Below are 27,710 nucleotides of genomic sequence, written 5' to 3' on the forward strand. Positions count from 1 at the left end.
GTGTGTGTGTGTGTGTGTGTGTGTGTGTGTGTGTTACACAAGAACAGCCAAAATGATGAACTGCCAGTTGTTCTAATGCCTGCTGCTATTTCTGCCTCTAGCTATTAGCAAGATTTGACATACTTGTCCTGTCATCGGATCAATTTACTAAAAGTAAGCTCTGCAACTGAGAACCAATAAACAATGTAATCGTTCTATGAATTTGTTATGCTATTGAAGGTGTTAAAGTGTGTTAAACAGAATTTTACCTTTGTGGATCGTTTATCAACCCAACACTCAGTACATTTACATGCACTAAGAAAAAGTTGCATTCTTTCCTCAACCCGACCAATATCGAATTTTTTACATCCATTCATACACCTCAGCCGGGCCAAACTGAAGCTCTTGAGATCAAGCTTTTAGTGCCAGATAATGCAGTCCTTATTTGAGTTATTTCGGCATGTATCGAGCTGCTGACTGCTGCAGGAGCGGGAATAATAACAGTCACGGCATCACAAAAAAAAGGTAACAGAAGAAGAAGAGGGAGACTTTGCATGCATCTTAAGCCTGGATTATGGTTCTGCGCTACACCAACACAACACACGCCACTGCCGTGACGCCGTCGTGAACCCTCCGGACTTCTCCATCACTCCATTTTGCCGCGGTGCAGTACCCCCCGCGAGCGCTAGGGGGTGCGTTCTTTTCCTGAATGGTTTATCCGACTTTTCCGGTCACAGTGAATCAAAGAGATAAGGACAACTATTGTGCAAAAAAACAAAACAAAAAAAAAAATCACACACAACTGCTTCACGAACCGGAACCGGAAATGTGTTGCTAACAAGTGAACCAATCACAGCCCTCTCGGTCTGCACTGGGTCTGCGACCTCTTGAAGCGTAGTTACAATTTTTGGGAGGTGCGTCAGGCACGGCCTGGCGTGCGCCGTGGGGTGCTCATTGCGGCGCAACCTGCGGTGCACACTCGGCATCGATTTAACGCAGAACCATAATCCAGCCTTTACCTGCAACATAATCAGGCTTAGTATGTAAGACATTTACAGAACTGCTGCATCATTAACGTCCATTGTTGTTGTCCTCCTTTATGCTTGTTTACTAATTGTACTGGAAGAAGGTGAAAGTGCGTGTTGCGCCACCTAGTGTTACAGAGTCGAATGCACCTCACTCAATAATCGATTGTCTTCTCGAGCATGTATACTTGGATTCCTCTGAAACTCCAGTTAAATCCTCAGCTAGATTGTTGCCAGTAGCTTGATTTAGATGTGCATGGAACTGTACATCTAAATCAATATGAAATTGTAAAAGATGGGTTGCTGTTTGTTGTCTGTTTTTAAATATTCTTAGTGCAGTGTCAGTAGTGGTTAAGTTCCAACAAGTGCACCTATGGGTAATGATGCTGGAGGAACTGTCACGGGTTTGGTTTGTTGAGGACCCAAACGCAGGAGAGCAGGAGGCGCAAAAAAGCAGGATTTATTTAACAAAACAAAAACCAAAAACACTGCAGAGCAGGATTAACAAAAACACGAGAGCAAAGAGCAAAGAGCAAAAACCAAAAACCTGACAGGACACATGGAGGAAGCAAACATTACGGACCAGCAGGGAGCAGGGAAAAGACAAGACCAGATATACCCAGGGGATAACGAGACACAGGTGCAGACAATCAGGGCAGATGGAACACAGGAGGAGCAGAACTGAAAACACAAACTGGGGGAAATGTCAAACCCTGACAGGAACAATATACTGAAACCACACGGGCTAATGCGCGTGTGACCATAACGCAAGGCTCTGGCAGAGCAGTCTTGAGAAAACAGCAACTACTAGGCAAGTTTTAGCCCGACAACAAAGAATCAAAGTGTCACTGATGAGCTGGTGTGATATCTTTACGTGGGTTTGTACGTGCATGAACGGGTGCCTTTAGCAGGGGTAGGAATCATGGTAGATGAGTGAGCAGGAGAGGAGATGGCAGGGGATCCTTGCTGTCATCCCCACTGATAATGGCTAACTACAGTAACGCTAATGATGGTCCAACAGGCATGACTGGTGAAACGCTCTCTGGGAGACTCGGAACCACTGAGCAGGACCGTTCGAAGTTGACGGTTGCTTATGAAGAACACCACTGTAACGGTTCTCTGCCATTGTTATAATGTCTTTGATTTTGTTTCACCCACAGAAATGCCATCTATTTATTACTGAGTATATTTATTACTAATGTCCCGGTTCCGTCAGAGAGGGAATTTGGATTAGGATCTCACCACTTCATAAAAGCTTCCATGCCCTAAGGAGGGTTTCTGTCTCGTCACTGGATGAGTGAACGTGGGTCTCTGCTCACTGGAGACATGCCATTTGCCTGCCTGCTTCAAAACCTCCACCATCATACCTGTCCCCAAAAAATCAAGGACCACAGGACTTAACGACTACAGACCCATCGCCCTGACCTCTGTGGTCATGAAGTCTTTTGAGCGCCTTGTGCTGCCACACTTCAAGAACATCACCTACCCACTACTGGATCCCCTGCAGTTCGCCTACAGAGCCAACAGGTCTGTAGACGATGCTGTAAACATGGCCCTGCACTTCATCCTCCAGCACCTAGACTCCACAGGAACCTACGCCAGGATCCTGTTCGTGGACTTCAGCTCTGCTTTCAATACCATCATCCCATCTCTGCTCCAGGACAAGCTCTCCCAGCTGAACGTGCCTGACTCCACCTGCAGGTGGATCACTGACTTCCTGTCTGACAGAAAGCAGCAGGTGAAGCTGGGGAAACATGTTTCTGACCCCATGACCATCACCACTGGATCCCCTCAAGGCTGCCTTCTCTCTCCTCTACTCTTCTCCCTGTACACAAACAGCTGCACCTCCAGTCATCAGTCTGTCAAGCTCCTGACGTTTGCGGACGACACCACCCTCATTGGACTCATCTCTGATGGTGATGAGTCCGTCTACAGGTGGGAGGTCGACCAGCTGGTGACCTGGTGTGGTCGGAACAACCTAGAGCTCAACGCTCTAAAGCAGGGGTGTTGGACTCCAGTCCTCGAGGGACGCGTTTCTGCATGTTTCAGATGTTTCCCTGCTTCAGCACACCGTGATAAAAGTAGCTGTGACTCCAACAGAGCTGTCCAGACCTCGATGACAAGCTGGTGACGACCATTAATTTGAATCAGGTGTGTTGATGCAAGGAGACATCTAAAACATGCAGGATTGCGGCCCTCGAGGACTGGATTCCGACACCCCTGCTCTAAAGACAGTGGAGATGATTGTGGACTACAGGAGGAACGCAGCCCCACCTGCCCCCCTCACCCTGTGTGACTCTCCAGCAGACACTGTGGAGTCTTACCGCTTTCTGGGGACCATCATATCCCAGGACCTCAAGTGGGAGCTGAACATCACCTCCCTCACCAAAAAAGCTCAGCAGAGGATGTACTTCCTAAGCAGCTGAAGAAATTCAACCTGCTAAAGACAATGATGGTGCAGTTCTACACGGCCATCATTGAGTCCATCCTCACCTCCTCCATCACCTCCTCCATCCTCACCTCCTCCATTATTGAGTCCATCCTCACCTCCTCCATCACCTCCTCCATCCTCACCTCCTCCATCATTGAGTCCATCCTCACCTCCTCCATCACCTCCTCCATCCTCACCTCCTCCATCATTGAGTCCATCCTCACCTCCTCCATCACCGTCTGGTACGCTGCTGCCACTGTAAACGACAGGAGCAGCTGCAGCGTATCATCTGCTCTGCAGAGAAGGTGATTGGCTGCAATCTTCCATCTCTCCAGGACCTGCAGCCTCCAGGACCCTGAAGCGTGCAGGAAAGATGGTGGCAGACCCCTCCCACCCCGGACACAAACTGTTCCAGACTCTTCCCTCTGGCAGGAGGCTGCGGTCCATCAGGACCAAAACCTCACGCCACAAAAACAGTTTCTTCCCGACTGCAGCTGGCCTCATCAACAAGGCCCCCCCTCTCCCACGTCCACCACGGACTGCCCCCCATCCAACTCTACATTACATTAACATAAAGACTCCAATCCTGACCTTATGAGTCACATTAACGCACATCCTAGGTCACCTCTGTACAGACTCATTAATCCGGCATTTTAAAAACCAACAGGTTGTACATTTTCTCTTTTAATTATTTGTTCTTTTGTATTGCACCAATCACCACAACAAATTCCTTGTGTGTGTAAAATGACTTGGCAATAAACTTATTTCTGATTCTGATTCTGAAGTGCTTTGAGCGGTCAACAAGACCAGACTGAGCTGTATAAACATCATGTTTTTACCACGTGTTAGGTTCGGTGTGATTCAGTTTGAAAGTACAGTGAAAGCGATTGACTGATAAATGAAAACATCCTTACAGCTTTCTGAAAGTGTGTATATGTGTGTGTTTACAAGGCATTATGTATGGACTGTGCATAGTGTATTTAAGGGTGCGTGCATGTACATCCCAGCAACTGCTGATCAGCTGCTGGGATGTTTTGGGACACATTCTACTGATTCTCATGGAGCAGACTCTTGTTAGTCATTTGTATTCTGTGATCAGTTCCCTGAGATTTACTGGGATTTATTTCTGCACAGCTCTGTCGAGTCCAAACCCCCACCCCCACCCAGCACAACATTTCGATCAGGCTGAAATCTTGCGTGGACTTTTACTCAGACGTGGCAACAACCGGTTTCTGTTTTCAGCCATTAGTTGCTTGTGTGCTTGGGAACATTATCCTTTTGCATGACCGATTTCTGGCTCTTTCATCGTGCCAGGGAATTTGTTCCGTTCCAGGAGAAATAACAACAATGTGAAAAGCCAAATCAGTTGTACGATGTAATTACAGCAAAGATATACAACAAGAATAGGAGTAGGTATAAATAATAGAAAACGTTCAGAAGGTAGTAATGACATGTAAAAACAGTAGTTATACACAGCATATGAGGGGGGAGTGCTTGGTGACAAAAGTAAAAGAATGTCCACATATTGTGTGCAGTGGCTTAATCACCTGTGACTCAAAAGTGAGCTTGTACAGAGGAATGGTGACTGGAAGGAAGGATTTCCTGTGACCTTTTTTTATTTCTAACAGCAGAACTTAGTGAGACTGCTGGAGAACGAGCTCATGTGTCCCTGCAGCATAATGGGAGAACAGCAGAGAACAGCGTGCTCATCTCCTTCTTTCATACAGCGTCAGCTTTGCTCCTCCAGTCCGGTCTGTTGTTCACATGTACTCCCAAGTATACTGTACAAAACCTTCAATCCTTGTCCATGACATTAAATTGACCACCATCTTCTTAGTCCTGGTGACATTTAGCAGCAGCTGGTGCTTCTATTTTGCATACTTTTTATTGAATGCATTGATTTTCTTTGTATGTGCCTAATTTCAAGACCTGGTGCAGAACAGATCCTCGTTTTTATGTCCTGATAAAGAAAACCTTAGACTTCTAAGAAGGTTTTCTTAGTTTTTTACATGGCTGCAGTCTGAAGGATAAGTGTGATAAGGTGTTGTGTGTTAGAATATTAGCATCATATATGTTGAAACATAAGGAGAGATTCACTCAAGGTTCCTACCACATGTTGCCAATGTTGGGGGGAGGTGATAATTAACGAGCACTGACAGTGCGAAGGCCCTATTGTATCTGTAGGAATTTTTTTATTTTGTTTATTTTTCCGACGAAATGAGGGCCCTTTTTGCCCCCCTAAACGTGCCCCAAGCCAGGCCTGGCGAAAAATTTGATATTTAATAGTTTGTATTAATGGGCGTGGCCTAATGGCTCAACAGCGCCCCCTAGAAAACTTCGTGCCTCAAATCCCCCACAATACGGTTTGACGTACATGCACAAAAATCGCTACACACCTGTATCATGTCAGCAAAGAAAAGTCTCTTGGCGCCATGGCCGAAACCAAACAGGAAGTCGGCCATTTTGAATTAATCATCAGTCATTTTGGCGCAATAAATGCCATTTCTTCGGCCATTAATGCGGACCCAACCGTAACGTGCACCCAGGTGTGTTATACATCAAAATTTGCGTCTCCATCCTGCGACCACGCGCATTACTTTTCTCAGTCAAAAGCGTTACCGCCAAAAAGCACGCCCCCCCTTCATCTCATTGGTCCGTATTTGATAGTTCCTACTTTCTGCCATAACCTTTGAATGGTTTGACATAAAGACTCGTGGGTGATGTCATCCAACTCGGTTTTGAGTACTTGACTTTCATTGGCATGAATTAGCCCCGCCCCTTCTTCTGATTGGTTGATATTTGATAGTTCCTATTTTCTGCCATAACTTTTGAATGGTTTGGCATACAGTACGTGCACATGCAGCGATTCAAACTGGTTGGAGATCATTTGCACACATCGTACTGACTTTTAAACTGCATGTGAACACCTTAAGTCAGTCAAGTAATCTGATCAGACTGGATTCATCAACCCGCTTGCAGCACCTAGATAAGCCAGTCGCAACCGCCTTGTTAATGCCATGTGTACGGAGACATGGATATTACAGTCTGCGCATGCTCGAGAATTTCCCCCGGGTGGGGTTTTCCCCCGGAAGTGAAAGGAGACGACGTAACGCTACTCAGTAGTAGCTCCCTGGGGTGTCGTCAAAATATTTCCTATTCTGACATTTCATATATAAATACTGTATTTTCGCGACCATACGGGCGCCATGTGAAAATGCATAGCCTCAGTCTTATGTGTCATATTTCTGTATTTAAAACACACACAGCGCACCGACTGAAACGGCACACACACAAGAACACACACACAAGCACAGGAGTGTGCGTATTTAAAAATACAGCGGGAGCAAAACTTTGTTTGATTGTAGGCTACTTTATTTCAGTTTTTACATTAATCAAACCCATTAAGTCTCATCCCCTGTTTCTGCATTAAAGAGCTCCGCTAAATCAGCTGTGCCAGTCCGAATTCCTCGCTGTCAGAGTCACGTTCCGTGCCGTGCGGTGCCTCGGAAATGCACGCTTTTGCAAAAGCTCGCAAAATAATCCCAGCAGACACGTTAGCCCACGCATCAACAATCAATCTGCAAACTGTGGCATAAAAAAAAACAAAATACGCCGTACCCTACGCCGTAGGCTGCGTCTATTTAACGCGGACCTAATGCCGCGTTCCATTTATCCTCGGAGGTGGGGATTTCCCAGTCCCCAGTCGGAATTTTCAACTAGAACGCCCCTCAAAGTGGGGTTTCCCACTGGGAAAGTGGGAGAGTCTTCACCACCCCCGAGTTACCATTCCAAGATGGCTGCCATTCCCAGTTCCCACTTCCGATTTCCGAGGTAAATGGAGCCGGCAGACATAAATCTCTAAATTTCGGAGCAAATTTATTAACAGGCGTAGCTACAACTGTTAGATTTCATCTATTAAACCAACATCTTCCTAAATGATTTATTTCAGCCGGCGTGATTCTCAACAGAGCAGCGTCCCAGAGAGAGTTTCTCTCCCGGGGCTGACGCAGCAGCTTGACCCGGCGGATACGTCTCTTCTCGGGCTGTGAGCTGAGGTTGCTCCCCGGGGGCGGCGGCTCTTCTCATCTCCGAAAACATCGGGTCAAATTTCTTAACAGGCGTTATTTGGATAAACTGAGCCCCGGTTGCGGATCTTAAGGTTACCTTTATACCTGAAAAAATATTAAAACTTAATAAAGTGCCATATTAACAGCGCTACAGCTGAAATTAAAACAGCTTTTGGCTCTCTGCTTCCTGATCAGGGTAGGGATGAAAACGAGGGGGAGTAGGAGAAATGGGACAGACACCTGGGCCAAGTGCCCTAGATCTCAAGTGCCCTAAAATCTCCCCCTTCTTTTTTAGGGGTTAGGGAAGAAAAGAAGTGCGAGTGAAGGAGAATTGGGATTGGCCCTTAGAATGCACTTTTTCCTTTGTTGTTAAGCGGAGGTCAACCGGAAGTGGCTCTTTGTTGAAATGGTTACCGTGGTTACCTCGGGTACAGCGCCACCTAGCGTCACGGAGTCAGCCATGCTCTGGTTACAGTGGTTTATTCAATCTGATTCAGTCTGATCTCAGAACAGCATGTGTAATCAGACAAGTTGATCCAATTTTCTGCATGTCATTATCTGATCAGATCTCCAACCACCTTGAATCGCTGCATGTGCACGTACTGATAGAGAGTCGTGGGTGGTGTCATCGGAATTTGTTTTGAGTCATTGACCTTTATTAGTGGAAGTTGCACGTGCGTCGTTGCCTGCAGCTTTAATTTTTTTTTTTTTTTTTTTTTGCCAAATTTTAATAACTTTTGTCAAATGATTTTACATTTGGTCAAAGTTTTGATATTTCTTAATAACAGGAGTAACTCAGCATATTGGCAGCTATTAGAAAAATAGTAAAACTAGTTCATGAAGTCATGTCAGTCATCAGACACCAAACTAAATTGGTTCACAGCCCTGATGCGTTCAGTTGTACAGCACGGTGGCTTAGTGGTTAGCACTGTTGCCTCACAGCAAGAAGGTTCCCGGTTCAACTCCCAGGCCCAGCAGGACATTTCTGTGTGGAGTTTGCATGTTCTCCCCGTGCTTGCGTAGGTTTCCTCCCACAGTCCAAAAACATGCATGCTAGGTAAATTGATCATTCTAAATTGCCCGTAGGTGTGAGTGTGAGTGTGTCTGGTTGTTTGTAGGGACTGCGTGTGGAAACTAGCATTTCTGCTAAACCCAGAATTAAAAAGTGCTTAATGTAGTGTGTAATATGCATTGTCCCGTCTGAATAAACTTTGAAACTTAAACTTAAAGTAAGAATTACCCTACACTGGCAGCACAATGCGCATTTTATCGTTATTATAGCCTACAATTTACGATTATCGATGAACATATCACACAAAACGGGGCCCTATCATTGGGCCCTATGAACTTGTGGGCCCCGTGGAGACCGCTCCCTTGCCCCCCTCTGGCTCTGCTACTGGTCACACATGTGAGGGCAGTCAGACAGCTGACCCTAGCTAAAAAGTCAATCAGGAGTACAGCAAAGGATTTTAATGTCAACTACCGTACCTTGGCTCGGTACTGCAAGACATTCACCCCAGCTGAAATACAGAGTCAGACAGCCATCCCAACTACAGTGGTTGGATACAAATCACCACGGCAGGTTTTTACCACAGAAATGGAACTACAGCTTGAGAAATATATATGACATCTATTTTGGTTTGTCCCCATCTGAGGTGAGAAAGCTGGCATATGAATTTGCAGTGCATTTGCAGGCGCAGGGCCTGAAATTTCCTCAAGCTTGGTCTGAAAAAGAAAAAGCCAGCGCTAAATGGTATACAGGCTTCTTAAAGCGGCACCCTTCACTCTCACTCAGAAAACCAGAAGCAACTAGCTTTGCCAGAGCAAGTGCCTCTAACAAGGAGAATGTTAAGTCTTTCTTTGACAATCTCGAAGTCCACACCTATCCAGATTCTGCCTGCACCTTACAGGAGCTGGCAGCAGTAAGCAGCAGACGGAGAGCTAATGCAGAACAGTACTGGGGGTGCGGGGTCATTAGTTTGAGTGAGGAAGTCTGTGGCTTGTTGCTGATAAGCTTAATACATACAGCCTTCACTTTTTTTCTCTCCATACATCTAAAAACTGTAAGAATATTGAAATGTTAGGCAGACAGTACATGGAGCATAACTGGAGTAACTGATTAGACGATGGTGAATTATAAATGCATTGTTTATTTTATTTTATTTTATTTTATTTATTTTATTAGTTTTCACACAGTAAAAGTAACACTTACAATCAAAATAGTAAAACAAATGTGACAGGAGAGGTCAAAAAGCCAACAGGCTTATGCAGCGGACCACCCCTCAATTTAGGAAGTAAAACAGTAATTACAAATTAAAGCTGCAAGCAGCGATGAATGGGCCCTCGCGCGCGTGCAATTTGCACCAATTAAGTTCAAGGACTCAAAACTAAGTCCGATGACACCACCCACAAGTCTTTATGTCAAACCATTCAAAAGTTATGACAGAAAATAGGGACAACCAATCAGAAGAAGGGGCGGGGCTAATTCAGGTCAAGGACTCAATACCGAGTCCGATGACACCACCCACATGTCTTTATCACAACCCGTTCAAAAGTTATGGCAGAGAAAAGTATTCTAGGGGGTGCTGTTGAGCCGTTAGGCCACGCCCATTAATGCAAACCATGAAATATCTAATTTATCACCAAGCCTGGCTTGCATGCAAAATTTGGTGACTTTTAGGGAACTATCAAATATGGACCAATCAGATGAAGGGGGGGGGCACGCTTTTTGGCGTCTAGCGTCGCCACGGTAATGCTTTTAAAAGAGAAATGTAATGCGCGTTGTCGCAGGATGGAGACGCACATTTTGATGTATAACACACCTGGGTGCACGTTACGGTTCGGGCCGTATTAACTGCCGAAGGAATGGCATAAATTGCGCCAAAATTACACGATTAATTCAAGATGGCCGACTTCCTGTTCGGTTTCGGCCATGGCGCCAAGAGACTTTTCTTTAAGTTGCGACATGATACAGGTGTGTACCGATTTTTGTGCATGTACGTCAAACCGTATTGTGGGGCTTGAGGCACGAAGTTTTCTAGGGGGCGCTGTTGAGCCATTAGGACACGCCCATTAATGCAAACTATTGAATATGAAAATTTTCGCCAGGCCTGGCTTGCGCTAAGAAGGTTCGACTACATACAGTAGTTACAGATCATCAACACACACAAAAAATCAACAAAAAAAAATCCACAAAGAAAACTTGTGCCATTTTTAAATGTGAATTAAATGAGATGATACATTTCTTTTAAAAATCTCTAGAGAAACAGAGCTTTTGATAATGTGAGATTTTGAGTTCCATATCTGTACACCACGATATCTGAGGGAATACTGGCCGTGTTTAGTTTTATAAAAAGGAAGATGAAGATGATTGACCTGACTAGTATTATATGAATGTATTTGAGAAATTATATTTGAAAAAATTACTAAACGATAGTGGTAAAGAAAAAGGCAAAAACATATGTTTGTATAAAAACACACATATCTGATGAATATTTATGTCATATACTGAAAGAGTTTTGAGGAGTAGAGGGTTCCGTAGAGTTAGAAAAAGTTGCCGGTCTTACAAATCGTTTTTGCATTAAATAAAGTTGATGAAGACTGGGAGGGTATGTATTTGCCCAAACAATATTACCATAAATCAACTGTGGCTATCTTAGCTGAGTTTAGCCTTGTTAAACCCCAGTTTAACTCTGTGTTAAACAGCTGTATGATGGGAGATGCTCATGTGGCCTCCCAAACACCACTCAAGTGTCATTCATCACTTAAATCCGATAGAGGTGCATTTTAACATGAGACCAAGTCATTTCTTTAACACAAACACATATGTGCCACACATTAGGTCTGTATTGAAATTTTGCATGCAAGCCAGGACTGGCGATAAATTTGATATTTCATGGTTTGCATTAATGGGCGTGGCAAAATGGCTCAACAGCGCCCCCTAGAAAACTTCGTGCCTCAAGCCCCACGATAAGACTTTTCTCTGTCATAACTTTTGAATGGTTTGACATAAAGAGTCGTGGGTGGTGTCATCGGACTCGGTATTGAGTCCTTGAGCCGCATTGGCCTGAATTAGCCCCGCCCCTTCTTCTGATTGGTTGTCCATATTTTCTGCTATAACTTTTGAATGGTTTGACATAGGAAGTCGTGGGTGGTGTCATTTCTGATATGCTTATGGGGGGCGGTGGCCATGAGTGCGAGGGCCCGTTCATCGCTGCTTGCAGCTTTAATTATTATTATTATTTTATTTTTATTTTTAAATATTGCAACGTAAAAATTGCATTGATATTTACAGCTAATAAATATCATAAATATACAGGACTGTCTCAGAAAATTTGAATATTGTGATAAGGTTCTTTATTTTCTGTAATGCAATTAAAAAAACAAAAATGTCATACATTCTGGATTCATTACAAATCAACTGAAATATTGCAAGCCTTTTATTATTTTAATATTGCTGATTATGGTTTACAGTTTAAGATTAAGATTCCCAGAATATTCAAATTTTTTGAGATAGGATATTTGAGTTTTCTTAAGCTGTAAGCCATGATCAGCAATATTAAAATAATAAAAGGCTCGCAATATTTCAGTTGATTTTTAATGAATCCAGAATGTATGACATTTTTGCATTACAGAAAATAAAGGACTTTATCACAATATTCAAACTTTCTGAGACAGTCCTGTACATTATTAATATTTTTAAAAGTCATCATAGGTGGAGAAAGCCCAGAATTGATCAAAACTGAGCTGCATTGAATAGAAGTTATGATCAGTCTTTTTACATCTTATTTGAAAGTATCCATAAAATCCTTCTTTCATTGCTATTTTCAGGAAATAATTTAATCATCCTGGGCAACAGTATTGTGATTGAAAAAGTCTGTTGTTGTGTTTTTCCAGGACGCTCCATCGAGGCCAGACATGGAGCAGATGTTGCGTTCAGCCACCAGTGTGGATGAACTGATGAATCTTATCTATCCTTCATACTGGCCTGTTCTGAAGTGCAGATCCAAACTGGCTGCTGCAGCCTCGGCGTCCAAACTCCCCCAGAGGCCACAGCCTCACCGCCTGAGGCCCCAGGCAGACACAGACGAGCCCCACTACGCTGCTGCCTACCTCAACCTGGATGTCCTGAAAAGTATGTTTGCATTGTCTTGTTTCATCCTAACAGCACTCCCACTAGGAAAAGTTTTCTCCGGTCCTCCTGTCTCCTATTCACACAGACAAAGACTTAAAACTATTGCTGTCAGATTTAAAAAAATGAATCTAATTAATGACAGGAATTATTATTAATTAATCTAATGAATCGCATTTTAATCTCATATCTGCTAAAGGTCCCCAAATAAAGAATTGGAATTTTAGGACACTGCAAAATTGCAGTGCATGACTAATCAATTGAATACACTAAGAAGAGAAGATTTGAAATTCACATTTTTATTGGTGAAGTGTCTTTCATAAATGAAATTCAAAAGAAAAAGCTCAAGCACATCAGCAAACCAATTAGGCCAGGGGCATTATTCAAAAATGCAATGCAAATACAGTTAAGTAAATAAAATTCAGAAATAAAATAAGGCTGAGTCATAACGCGTTAATTAGCAGTGTAATTATTTAATCTAATTAACACGCTAAACTGACAGCCCTACTTAAAACTTTATCTATTTCCTGTAAGAAAATAACTTGTATGTAAAGGTATACTGAGTGGGCAAAATAATAATAAAAATTCCTACAGATACAATAGGGCCTTCGCACTGTCAGTGCTCGGGCCCTAATTAAAGCTGCAAGCAGCGATGAACGGGCCCTCGCACCCTTGTGTACCTTCAGGCTGCAGTGGAAGCTTGTATGACTTGCATGTAGATTCTCAGGCCTGGACATTTAGCAGATGACACCACCCACGACTCTCTATATCAATCCATTCAAAAGTTATGGCAGAAAGTAGGAACTATCAAATATGGACCAATCAGGTAAAGGGGGGTCTTGCTTTTTGGCATATAGCGTCGCCACGGTAACGCTTTTGACTGAGAAAAACTATGCCCATCGTCGCAGGATCGAGATGCACATTTTGATGTATAACACACCTGGGTGCACGTTACGGTTCAGGCCGCATTAACTGCCGAAGGAACGGCATAAATTGCGCCAAGATTACATTACATTAATTCAAAATGGCCGACTTCCTGTTTGGTTTCGGCCATGGCGCCAAGAGACTTTTCTTTAAGTTGCGACATGATACAGGTGTGTACCGATTTTCGTGCATGTACGTCAAACCGTATTGTGGGGCTTGAGGCACAAAGTTTTCTAGGGGGCGCTGTTGAGCCATTAGGCCACGCCCATTAATGCAAACCATGAAATATCAAATTTATCACCAGGCCTGGCTTGCGTGCAAAAATTTGGTGACTTTTGGGGCACGTTTAGGGGGAAAAAAGGCCCTCATTTCGTCGGAAGAAATAAAATAAAAGCGAGGAAAAAAAAAAAATTCCTACAGATACAATAGGGCCTTCGCACTGTAAGTGCTCGGGTCCTAATAATTACTGTTATTGTTATCATCATTAATCTAAGTCATCCAGTCCTTTAACACAAAACTATGTCTTACTTCATTTATCTGATGAATATGACTTGAACCGGGCTATTATGGTTCCTTTCACCTCACAAACTATTGTAATAGAATAATGTGATTGATCTTTTCACATGCTGCACTGAGATCTTATAGGACATAATAGCAAGGGTGCAATAACTAAAAGAAGACTGATCAGATCCAACATGAGTGTAATAAGTATTCAAAGACTGTGAAATTCTCTATATTAGATCAATAATATCCAATATTTGGAAGCCGTACATCAGGAAACAACCTTTACAGGTGATATTTGCCCGTGGCTGGTATTCACTGATATTGTATATGCGTGTTCAATTTAACTTTCATTGTCCATGTGTGGGTTAAAATAATCCCAGTTCTGATTTTGGGGATAACATTAGGATACACAAATTCAATTTTTATTCCACGATGAATATTCATGTGTCACAGTGTATCGCTGTCCATGTGCACAGTCACAAACACACATTGCAAATAGCTGACTTTCTGTGTGTGCAGGTATAGAGTCGGAATGGAGGAAGACTCAGTGCACGCCTAGAGAGGCGTGTGTTGACGTGGGCAGGGAGTTTGGGGCTCCCACCAATGTCTTCTATAAGCCACCCTGTGTATCCGTCTACAGATGTGGAGGATGCTGCCACTCTGAGGATAAGCAATGCCGGAATATTTCCACTGGTTACCTCAGCAAAACTGTAAGCACATTCCTCTTCCTCTTCATATGTCTAAGGATTGTGAATAAGTGTTTTGATGAAAACATTTTTCATTGATACAACTGGGTTATACAGTATTCTTTTACCACTGGATAGTGGGTGTACAGATGTGTTTTACGAGAGGTCAACGTAGGGATAGGTGGACATTTTGATGTGCTTGCAAATCTCGGTGAAAGATGAGGTCATCGCTAAAAATAAAACCAAAGTGTCAACGTGTAAACTAACCAGTCGCACCACTTGCATGTTCAGGGATGACAGCGATGTTGTAATCACGAGAACACGAGACCGTCTTGTGGATGGGGTTATGGGTTACTGTATTTCCAGAAATGCTTTCCGTTTCAGCCGTCTCATACATTACACAGGAAAACATGGACATGGACAGGACATGTTTAGTGTTTAAATGATAAATCAGGCTGGAGCAGCTCCGCTGATAGGAAAATTCTTTTTTACAAAATGTACAAATCACCACGTTCTTGTTGATAGTCCCGTCTTCTTTCTTTTTATACATAAACTTGCCGTTCAAAGGTCCTAGCAAAGATTTGCTGAGTCTCCCCTGAGTCGTCCAGGTCTGTCACTGCTTTGTTAGTTTGACCAGCAGCAGGAGGGAAGTGACCTGTTACTGCCAAGTGAACTACGGCTCCCTCAATGGGACACATTTAAAATACTCACGCATTTTGCCACTCATAATTAATTGTGTTATTTTCATAACGCGTTAATTAGCAGTGTAACTAATTAATCTAATTAACGCGCTAGTGAAGGATCTGACTCAATGACAGTAACGGAGGCTAACGAGCTACAGCTCCGCCATCATCCTGTCTTTTAGCAGAGAGAGGGGTGGATCTGTTTTAGAATGGATCCAAAACACACTTGCATGTTATCCAAGACCTTTGAACAATATCCGTTCCCTGTCTTAGGACAAGTTTGATGATTTTGTATGATCAGTTTCAAATGTTATTATATTTGGAAAATATGTGACCAATTGCTAGAGTACCACAGCGCTTGGCTTAAACGCCGTCAAACTTAGTTTGAGTGCTCAGGAGTTGTCATTGTGTGCGTGTGTGTGCGTGTGCGCGTTTGTACAAAATATACAAAATCTGCCAACTTTTGACAAACTGAATAAAACAAGATGAGACTTCCCTCTGGTCTGTTTACCCAACCAGTTTCTAATCAACGCACAAAATAAAAACTGCAGGCAAAAAAAAAAATGAGGTTAAAACAAGATTTACTGAACTTTGGCACGTGAAACTTTCTAAAGGCTGATACATATTCCACAAGAACAGAGACAATTGCTCTTTTTCTTGAGGTAGCAAAAACAAGAATAAAGTTTATTTTGGCCAGGACATTTCATCCTTAATGGGAAACTCAACAGCAGAACTCCTGAGAGTCCTCACAGGCCCAGTGAGAGCACCTACATGCTGCTCACACACAGGACTGAAGATCAGAAAAATAAGCAACATATGAATTAAGAAAACACGAGTGTGGAGAAGTCGTGTGGTTCTATATCATGAAAAGGGCTTGGATCAGTATGAATCAGTGGAGTTTCCAAGACTGAAGGACTGAAGATGCACCAGGGTGACAGATCAGGGGCCGGCTGTCAGGAGTGAGCCAGGATAATAATATTTTCTCACCCACTTTGACATGTCACATATTAGTAACGCAGAGACAAACGCTATTTCATATCACGCTGTATTTAAAATTAAGGGTGCTTTCACCTCTGTCCCGTTTGGAGCAGTTGTTCCCAAACAGGGAGCGTTTCCCCCTAAAGATCGGTTGGTTTGGTACATGTGAACACAGCAATCGCGCTCGGATGTGGGACAAAACAAGCGAGCTGATAACCTAGGAGAGGTTAGGGTTAGGTTCTCGGCTCGATTCCAATCCAGACCTGGAGCGGTTCGTTTGCAGTGAGAACAGAATCCACACAGCAACCCACACAACTCACTCATAACTGTGGTTTAACCGACGTCGCCTAAAAACACAATGATAATACACAGACATGCAGCTAACAAGATAATAATCTAATGAAGCTTACCTCATGCGCCATCGGTAGTGTCGTGTGAGTAACGTTGTGTTGTGATGTGCAGATTGTGCATGTATCAGAGCCCATCTTCGTCGGCGATTCCTTACCGCGGCACGTCTTCTACTGAGTAAATACAATAGGACAGGGATTGTCAACCAGTGGTCCGCGGCCCTCTGGTGGTCCGTGGCGGTATTGCAGGTGGTCCGTGAAATTGTAAATGGAAAACTATAATTTAAAAAATATATATTTATTCTTTAGACTCAATTTATTTTCCATTCATTATTCATTTTTGTGAATAATTTACATATCCAAATTATGTCAAATGAGTGAGAGTGAACTTTGTAATATTATAAGCCCTCTTGGCTTCATGTTCATCTTCTTGTTCATTTTTCATTTTCATTTCATATTTCACATTTCACGGTTTTTTGTAGTTTTTTTATAGCAAAAGGTGCAAATAAAGAGCCAATATAGGCCCATACTCTTATTTAAAAGCAAGGTGCAAAATAAAACAAACATCCCCAAAAGCAGTTGGTCCCCGAGTTGTTTCTTGGTTATAATGGTGGTTCCTGGGAAAAACCAGTTGAAAACCTCTGCAATAGGATATCATTTTCCCTGCGCAGTCTGGATTCCCGGTAGAACTGATTATTTTCAGTTACAGAACACTGGTACATTAACCACAGAAACACACAGAAACAAACTAGCCACACTCGTTTACGATGCTCCATAGTTGTTGTTTTTCCCGGGGTACGGAAGAGGAAACTCCTTCCGCGTTCATTTCTGACCAATGAGAGAACAGTTGGTTCATGGCATTTGTTAACAGCTTTGAACCGCTACAGACGGTTGCCTTGTGGACACAAACGCCACAAACGAAAAACGAAACAACTGTATGGATTTAGCCCCTGAATTTAACCCCAGGTCTGAAAGCAGCCTAATATAAGTGTGTATAGTAGATACAGTCTGTGAGATTTAAATGTCTTTACATACACCAGGTGCTGGAGTAATTTGTGTCGCTTTCTGCCCCTTCTTGAAAAAAATCTATTTTGCTGTAGATAAGTGAAGATAAGTATCTCAGAAATTATGATGACAAACCATATGTGCAGCAGCTCAGCCCAGGAGCAATTTAACTTCAGGGTAACACTACATTTTCAATATTTCCTAAACGCTCACTTGTGATGCAAGAGCACATGTTGATGCATGTAAATATATCATTAACATTAAAGGCATAATATTTATGGGTCAGGATAAAGTCCTAAAACCCAACAACGGCCCATCAATTTGAACTCAATTCAACCCTTTTACAATACATAATTTAAGTTACATTTAAAGTAGCCATATGTTCTTTCTCAAGCATCTAATTTTAACCTCTGTTGCCTCTAAAGCAGCATAACTCCAGGAACCCCTAATTATTTCTGAATGCTAATAACTGATAAAATCAAGGATAGGTTCTTCTTAAAGCAAAAATATGTGGCTTAATGTGTCTTGATTGGTTAAAATCCTAGAGGTGTTTCTTGCTTGTATAGAACCTGGAGAATATGTTGCATATATGCATTATCCCGCTTATACCAAGGTCACTTACCCTCACTCACTCATCTTCTCCCGCTTTATCCGTTCCCGGGTCGCGGGGGCAGCAGCCTCAGCAGAGATGCCCAGACTTCCCTCACCCCAGACACTTCCTCCAGCTCCTCCGAGAGGAGTCCGAGGCATTCCCAGGCCAGCCGAGAAACATAGTCTCTCCAGCGTGTCCTGGGTCTTCCCCGGGGTCTCCTCCCGGTGGGACATGCCTGGAACACGTCCCTAGGGAGGAGGGACATGCCTGGAACACCTCCCTAGGGAGGAGGGACATGCCTGGAACACCTTCCTAGGGAGGAGGGACATGCCTGGAACACCTCCCTAGGGAGGAGGGACATGCCTGGAACACCTCCCTAGGGAGGAGGGACATGCCTGGAACTCCTCCCTAGGGAGGTGGGACATGCCTGGAACTCCTCCCTAGGGAGGTGGGACATGCCTGGAACACCTCCCTAGGCGTCCAGGAGGATCCGATACAGATGCCCAAGCCACCTCAGCTGACTCCTCTCATGGTGAAGGAGCAGCGGCTCGACTCCGAGCTCCTCCCGGGTGACCGAACTCCTCACCCTATCTCTAAGGGAGCGTCCAGCCACCCTGCGGAGGAAACTAATCTCGGCCGCTTGTATCCGCGATCTTGTCCTTTCGGTCACTACCCAAAGTTCATGACCATAGGTGAGGGTAGGTGCGTAGATTGACCGGTAAATCGAGAGCTTCGCCTTTCGACTCAGCTCCCTCTTCACCACGACGGTCCGGTACATCGACCGCATAACTGCGGACGCTGCACCGATCCGCCTGTCAATCTCACGCTCCATCGTTCCCTCACTCGTGAACAAGACCCATAGATACTTGAACTCCTCCACCTGAGACAGGACTTCTCCACCCACCCGGAGAAGGCAAGCCACCCTTTCCCGGTGGAGAACCATGGCCTCGGTCTTGGAGGTGCTGATTCTCATCCCTGCCGCGTCGCACTCGGCCTCAAACCGCCCCAGCACATGCTGGAGGTCCCGGTCCGATGAAGCCAACAGGACAACATCATCTGCAAAAAGCAGAGATGAAATCCTGAGGTTCCCAAGGTTCCCAGGTCACTTACCAAAAAACATGAATATTAAATCAGTTATTCATGCTTTAATGTGTTTTCAGTGTAAATCATTAGTTTTATAACCAGCCACAGCTGAGCGGCTGAGACTATTTAATCTCTCGTCTGCAGCCGTTGTAACCTGGTAAAGTTACAAAGTTTTTAACAAGCCATAACTCAGTTTCCTTGGTAACACCTGAGGGTCTGACTAATACCTGGAACAATCACTACCGTCCCATAAGGTCCTTAATGGACACAGTGTTGATTCTGCAGTAACTAGGACGGACCTGAGATACGACTTAGTAACGGGGGATATTCTAGTCCACTCAGCTCCGCTCGGCTATGCTACAGTAACAAACAGGAAATAGATTTGTTTTGAAGAATCAAGTCCACAGATAGTTTCCTAAATCGTTTTATTAAGCTACATATATGATCAACCATTCAAAAAAATAAACATTTCATTAAGCTACAAATATTATCAATTATTCATTCAAATAAATGAACGAAACAAGACGGTTGGCTATGCCAGAGTAGAATCTACTTCAAATTAAATGCTACATTTCCATTACCCAGTCATCAAAATTGTTAAATTCAACAAATAAATTTAAAGAAATTACGAAATCACTCATGTCTCCGTCCTGCGGTAGCCGGCTCTTCTTCTCTGAATCTCCGTTGCCGTGGTTACCACCTGGCAGTTGATCCAGCGCAATGATATTAAAGTTACCAGGCAATTTGACCGAACTTGTTTTCTAGGTGTCCATTAACACTTTTAATGGACAGCAGAATGGAGTATTCACACAGACCTTGGTATAAAACCCAACATTGCACCCTCTACGATGTCATTGTAGATGCTAGAACCGAAAAATATATGCAAATTTGAGGAGGCCTGTTTAAATTAAAATGGAGCAGCCCTGTGTCACCTGAAAAGTGCTGCCTCAATCGTGGAGAGCTGGGTTGAATGGGCTTGTAACCTTGAAAGACTGCTTATTTGCACCTTTTAAATAATGCTTTTGAACTGACTCCATTTGTTCCAACATATTGTCAATGCATTTGCACACACTTAGTTCCCTCTCAGCTGTGCCTTGAAGCGAGGTAAATTCTCTCAGCTCAATAGTTAATTTGGGAAAAGACGTTGTTAATGTACTGACTCATGCAGTGCGTGATGCTTATTGGCTTTGCTCAGCTGAGCTGTTCAATTCAAGGCTCTACTATTAATTAAATGAACTGGCAGTAGCAGTGTGAGTAAATGACTCTTTTGTTCTGTGAACAGTTAAAGCAGATTTAATCAGCACAGGAAGTCAACAATGGCCACAGTACATGAGGAATGTTGCAGTAGCTGTTTGTGATTGGGAATGTATGGCATGCTAATGCTTTGGCATCCATGATGCTGAAAAAAATAATACTGATAAATATTCCTGCCTAAACTGAGCCAACGTTAAACATTAAACACTGAATCCAATTTTTAGTGTTAGCTCTTAAAAGGAGACATGTCTGGAAAGTATCATACATGCTCCCAAAGAGTGCATCATGTGGCACTTTTCCACTAGTATCAGTATCGGCGCGGCTTTACACGGTTCCACACATGTGTTTTCGCACTGCCAGGGGAGAAGCGGGCAGGTTTGGGTGAAGCTGCTGTGACGTACTCGATTGCGCAACCGCTTTATTCATGTCGGCGCTGATGAGAAATCAGCTGGAGCCGGGAGCGGCTGAGAGTAAAACAGCCCGTCTACATCGCTTTTTTAATTTTTTCTCGACAGCCACCAGGTTTATGAACATCTGCACCTCAGAGTTGGATCACCAAACAGACGTTTTGCGCTTTATAATAAAATCGCCGCGAGTCCCCTCGCGCTGACTCCATGGATCGGCTGACTCCCGCTTCCTGATTCAAACGTCTGCCGGCCCCGCCCCCCGACCAATCAGAGGCGTGGAGGGTGGTGACGTCCCCGCCCCCCGACCAATCGGTGGCGAGGAGGTGGTGACGTCAGAAATAGTCCCTGCTCAGACCGCTTTCAGAACCTCACTGAAATGGTTACAGAAAAAGGTACCGGCTTGGAGCGGCTCTACTCGTCTCAGACCTAATGCGAAAGCGCAAAACGGGTAGAACCGAGCTAAACTGATACTAATGCAAAAGCGCCAATGGTAGCTGGGGTAATGCGATGTGCAGCTTCTAAAGACAAAATGATTTTTCACAGAACTTGTTGCAGACAAAAACAATGCCAAGTGAAAGCAGATGTGCTGCAGATTCTATGATTGCTTAATGACTGCAACATGGTTACACACCCATTGGAACTTTAGTATAATGACAACATCATAAGCTATATTAAGTCAACTAAATCATTTAAATTATAAATGACACTTACTCATCCTGTTCAATACAGAGATTATTATTTAAACAAGATTACTTAGTAATTTCATATCATGCAGTTACTGAATAAAAAAAAAATATCCCAACGTCAATTTCTTTCAACCTCAGAAATGATTCTAGAGAAAAAAAATAATGTATTATTAGCAGAAGTCAGATCATTATAATTTTCTTCTTTTTTAATTCGGAATTTTTTTATTCGGAATTAAATAATTCAGAATTAAACTATTTTCGTTCGAGTTTACATGAAAATAGTAATTCTGAATTGAGGTTTACATGGAAAACATGTTTGATGGTCTTTCTCCAATTCCTCTCCAGGTCTGGGGGTTGGGAAGGTTCTGATTGGATAGGGGGGGGACCGGAAGTTAAACTATCGGAAGAAAAACTAACTTTTCATTATTTCCAGGTCCTCCAAGCTGTTTATGAAATAAAACGTCTCTGCGCGCTGGGCTTGTTTTCAAGATGGCAGCACGCAGTAAACGCTGGTCAAGAGCAGTCATGGAGACAGACGGGCGAGGGAACGAGCAGAAAGAATTAATTTAAAGCGGAATGAGTGTATATATGATCGTGGAATTATTCTATTTGGATTTAAAATCGACTTTAAAATCGAATTTAAAATACGACTTTGAAAAGCTCACAATTTTGATGTTTCCTGTTTCCATCTGTTCTTTTAATTATTTCTATTTATTAAATAAATGGTCTCTGCTCTTGACCAGCGTTTACTGCGTGCTGCCATCTTGAAACTTTGTTTGGAAAACCAGCCCAGCGTGGAATATAAGATGGAGACAGACGGACGAGGGAACGAGCAGAAAGAAAAAACGGAATTAATTTAAAGAGGAATGAGTGTTTACATGATCGTGGGAATTATTCTATTTGGATTTAAAATCAGAATAAACCAGCCACTTACTTCGGAATTAAGTTTAATTCGGAATGGCCATTTTCATTCGGAATTAGGTGTTTACATGGTCATTTTTACTCATTTTAAATGGGATTTAATTTTAATTCTGAATTAAAGAGGAATTTAACTTCCCATGTAAACGCACTGAAGGTGAGATATTCAGAGTGATGGAAAGGAGGCAATGGGAGAGTAGGTTGTCTAGAGGAGGAAATTAAACTTTTGCCGTAGCCTGTTGGAAAACGCCCGATCATTCATTCATTCATTCATTCATTCATTCATTCATTCATTCATTCATTCATTCATTCATTCATTCATTCATTCAAAGCTAATTCAAACAGCCACTAACCCTCAGATGCAGTCATCATCACTGTTAACATCCAGATTATGTTGCAAACCTGTCATGATCATGTTAAGTCTCGCTACAAGAATACACTAACTTGATTGGCTCCCCAAGACTTTTGGGCATAGTTAATGAGCTCCAATGGATGGTAGTTAGACATACTGTACCTGCAACGCAAATATGAATTTGGTAGTGATACATCTAGATATCTAGGCTAGGATAGAATGGGAGTTCTTGGATGGTGGATGCATACGTATACATGCACGTGTTATCAGAGCAACGGGACTTTTGTGATAACTTTGTGTCAAAACAATGACTGGCTGATGTGAGGATATTTGAAGCTAGACATATTTATTTTGTTCAGAACCATTAAAAGTATGGACTTTGTCACTTAAGTGCATGACCAACTTTAGCAAACAATGGTCACAAATGTCTCATCTTTGCTTGGTAGCTGAATTAACATTGTCCTCAAGGCAGTTGACACTAAATTAACTGCAGTTGACACTAAATACAGGATGTAGAACATCCTTCAGAACTGAGAATTTGAGACTGAAAAATCAGTGCATGGGTGCAAACAATGATTGCTGTGAGTAATATAACATTTTCAATACCAAGGTTTACATATATTATACAATTCTATGTATTACTTAATGTTTCAAATTCAGTAGTCATACAAAAGTTAAAAAATCTTTAATGTGTGTCCAAAAGTTTGACTGTGCTGTATATCCACCATATTCTCCGTAATCTCTCTTGGACTTCCTCTGATTGTGGTATTGTGTGCGGCTGGGTGAGGCTTTTAAGACAGCGTCGAAGTGCTAAACAATTTCATTTCCTTCATTCATATCAAGAAACGGGCCTGGCTCCTGCTGAGCCCGCCTATGAGGGAATTGGTTCAGAAACAATAAATACTAGTTAGAGGTGGAAAACCATTTGTTTCAGTTAATGTTATATGGTGAAACCCTGTAACACACAAGTCTGCTGCTGTATTTTATATTACAGTAAGGGCAGTTACACATCCTTTAAAAGCAGAAAGTCTGAATATTCTATATGATACTCAGGGCCTTAAGACAAGCAGGAGAACAGACTGTTCTTGTTCTTTTATAAATGACAAATAAAATGAAACACAACACATTTCTAATGTAACATATGTGAGGTATTTAAATATATTAAAGTACCACTGCCAACAATGACAAGACCAGAGCACCCTGGACACAATATAGCAGAGTAGCAGAAGAAATAAACCTCAGTTTTAAACAGAGGTGTCTTCAGTATTCACATTCATTACTCAGGTAGAAGTATAGATACTAGAGTTTAAAAATACTCCTGTACAAGTTGAAGTATCAACTCAAGTTTTTTACTCAAAAAGTATAAACGTACTGGTTTCAAAACTACTTAAAGTATAAAAGTAAAAGTAATGTAAGGGGGAAAAAAGCCATTAAGGACAAAAGCCATTGTAAATGAATACATCTTAGTATAATGCAAATATATTAAAGAACCATATACGTGTACTATTGAGCATTAACATGTGTTTCAGAGAGCAGGAGATATGATGACTAGTTGCCTATAAGTATTGTAATGGTGCAAAAAGTCAAACTTCAGAGGCATGTTATCATTTATCCTAACCTTTATTGGAATGTACATCCAAGTTTAGTTGCAGGAATCTGAGGGAACGGATGTAAGAACAAAACTGGACAAGAACATCTGAAACAACCACAACCAAATTCACTCTATCCGGATGGAGCAATAGTTTTTAGTTGTTTTTTTTTAAAGGCCGAAATGAAATAGAGTAACAAGGCTGTTTTTAAAATGTAAGGAGTAAAAAGTACAGATAATTGCGTGAAAATGTAAGCAGTAAAAGTAAAAAGTCGTCTGAAAAATAATTACTCCAGTGAAGTATAGATAACCAAACATTTCTACTTAAGTAAGGTAACAAAGTATTTGTACTTCGTTACTTGACACCTCTGGTTTTAAAGAATGAAAGCTCATGACAGCAACGGTGTTGAGCTAGACCCTTCTGTACGAAAAGCAGCAGTCAGACAGAAATGCTTAAAGATACTTAAAGTCCCTGGAATAGTAAATGATAGAGTTTAACACACGTCTATTACTGTGTGAGTGTTTGCTCTCTCAGGGCCTGCCAGCTGGTTGAAGGCAATGCCAAGGCAATCATCTCATTGAACATTTCACAATGACGAAATAGAATGCTCGTAAAAGAAATAGCCCCACTTGACCCTTCACCTTCCCATACGTCCATTTGGAGGAAAAAAAACAAAACAGTTTTCAATCACATTCAAAAAAAGTCATTAGAATTCAGCTGATCTGTGAAATTGGCTATCTAGTCGCCTATAATTTGGACAATGTATTGTAAAGCCAATGTAAATATCCACATTTTGCCCACTAGTCTGAATCTGCTGCCAAAAAAAAGCAATTAGGAAAACTAGTAGAGCGGAGGAAAGTCTTGTGAAACCACAGAAAGACCGGCTCAGCATGCAGAGCCCTGAGTCCTCCCACTCTCCGCTTCGGCTTCCTTTTGCTCACCTGGAAATTGCCTTTAACTGATAAAACAATATTGTTCAGTTTTTAAAAGACAAATTAAGTCATTTTGTATTATCGCATCCTGACCATGCAATCCTTTTCCATAGACAGTGAATGCTAATAAGCTACAGGTCATCAACAGCCAAAATAACAACAATTAACTGCTTCTGCATGTCTGCTACAAATAACCCACAAGTTCATATTAGCAGGGTGTGCACCAAGGAGAATAAAACAATCTAAAATGAGATTACATTTCTTTTATTTAGGTAGCCCTTGCCGAACAAAAAATATAATATAATATAATATAATAGGATCTCCTTTTTTGAGGGGGGGGCCGGGGGGGGCGTTGTAAGGCACCCAAGCTTAACTTAGCCTAGAGAAGGCAGCTTATGCACTGCAAAAACTCAAAATCTTAACAAGAATATTTGTCTTATTTCTAGTTAAAATGTCTCATTTTAGTAAAAAAATCTCATTACACTTAAAACAAGACTCATCACTGGAAAAAACAACAATTTTCACCTGTTTCAAGTAGATTTTCACTTAAAATAAGTAGAAAAATCTGCCAGTGGGACAAGATTTTTTTGCTTGTAATAAGAAGATAAATCTTGTTCCATTGGCAGATTTCTCTACTTATTTCAAGTGAAAATTTACTTGAAACAGGTGAAAATTGTCAAGAAACAAGTTATTTTTCTGGTAATGAATCTTGTTTTAAGTGTAGTGAGATTTTTTGACAAAAAAAAAACTAAAACTAAAAATTTTAACTAGAAATAAGACAAATATTCCTGGTAAGATTTTGAGTTTTTGCAGTGTGCTTGCACTGCGTCAACTAAACTCAGTGGTCATTTCAGATTTTGCTACTAACGCAGAACAATTTCACTGCAAGTGTTTACCAGCAAGTCAGAATCAGCTAAAGGAGCCCACAGCTCTGACGTGAGGTGGATGTGTTCCACTTGCCTTCCTGAATGAGGGGGGAAAAATAGGTTAAACACCACACTTCATAAAACCCGGCGGTGACGTCACAGAGGGCTCGTCTAGTTATACAGTCTGTGGTTTCAGAAGGCGCTTCTCGCCAGCAAACTATTTCATTCATTTATTGGAGTCATTTACTGTAAATGGTTTGATTTATTCATTAGACCAATAAAAATGTGCTGTACAGAATGCTCTAGATATTATTTAGACCCTAGGTGGCACATAGCCGTTGGAAGGCTCCCTGCCTAGTCCCTGGCAAGCGACTTGTCTCCCACCCCAGGGCAGGAGTTGGCCTGCAGCCTTCACCCAACATCCTTTGAGGAAAAACCCAGAGCCAGTGGTTACTGACGGAGTGCAATTAAAAGCATGACAAACTATATTATCTTTGAAATAAGGGTGATAATGTTATCTTAGCTCAAACACACTGAGAAACGCATAGGTGTCTTGCTCAACGACAGTCGGACTTATGGCCCGCAAGACCAAGAAATAAGCCAGCAACCATCCAACTGGTGCAGGACCTCATTAGCCTCAGCTAACCAGAAGTCATAACTCACGCTCAGGTTATTGAAACAAAAGCAAAGAAAGCTTTTTGTAAGTTACATGTACAGAGTGAGAAAAACGCTGCGTTGAATAGAGCTCTGAACATTTTTTTTAAATTCTAAAATACAGCCTGATACTGATTTTTCTTTTTCTAAAATGCTGCCCATGTGCAGAACTCGATCAAGTATCTTCTTTTTTCAGATTCAGGTCCACGGCCGAGTTGAACTGCCATAAAATATCAAAGAAGAATTCACATTTAGCAGCGTGCCCTAGAAAACAAGCAGAACGATTTGATACTTTGCACACTTTGGATAATATGAACTTACAGGAAAGCTGTAACTTTATAAAAGGGCACAGAGTTTGCAAAACCAGCCTTGTTAAAATACAGTATGTTGCTTTGAGTCAAAGTCAACAATCTAAAAGGAGAAAATAAATGACTTATCGCGACATATTCGGACAGCACTACAAAACGTTGACCACACTGTGTAGCGCATTGTGGACCAAGTGTTGAAACAGACTGGTGGTCTTAACCTTCTACTGCTGAAACAGTTTTCCTGCAGAGGATACACATTTCATTTCAAGACAACACTTATTTCAGTGTATAAACGATGGATACTGAATT

At 42.2% G+C, this 27,710-nt stretch overlaps 1 protein-coding gene across 1 annotated transcript in view; it reads left to right on the forward strand.

Annotated features, from left to right (window-relative positions):
• vegfc (vascular endothelial growth factor c) overlaps positions 1 to 27,710 on the forward strand; it is a 127,824-nt gene that overhangs the window by 54,533 nt on the left and 45,581 nt on the right. Inside the window, exons 2-3 of the mRNA XM_061733135.1 lie at positions 12,399 to 12,636; positions 14,581 to 14,771. Coding sequence (XP_061589119.1) covers positions 12,399 to 12,636; positions 14,581 to 14,771 — 429 coding nt within the window. The remainder of the gene's footprint in view (positions 1 to 12,398; positions 12,637 to 14,580; positions 14,772 to 27,710) is intronic.

This window comes from Cololabis saira, chromosome 1, assembly GCF_033807715.1.
Source record: "Cololabis saira isolate AMF1-May2022 chromosome 1, fColSai1.1, whole genome shotgun sequence".
NCBI lineage: Eukaryota > Metazoa > Chordata > Actinopteri > Beloniformes > Belonidae > Cololabis > Cololabis saira.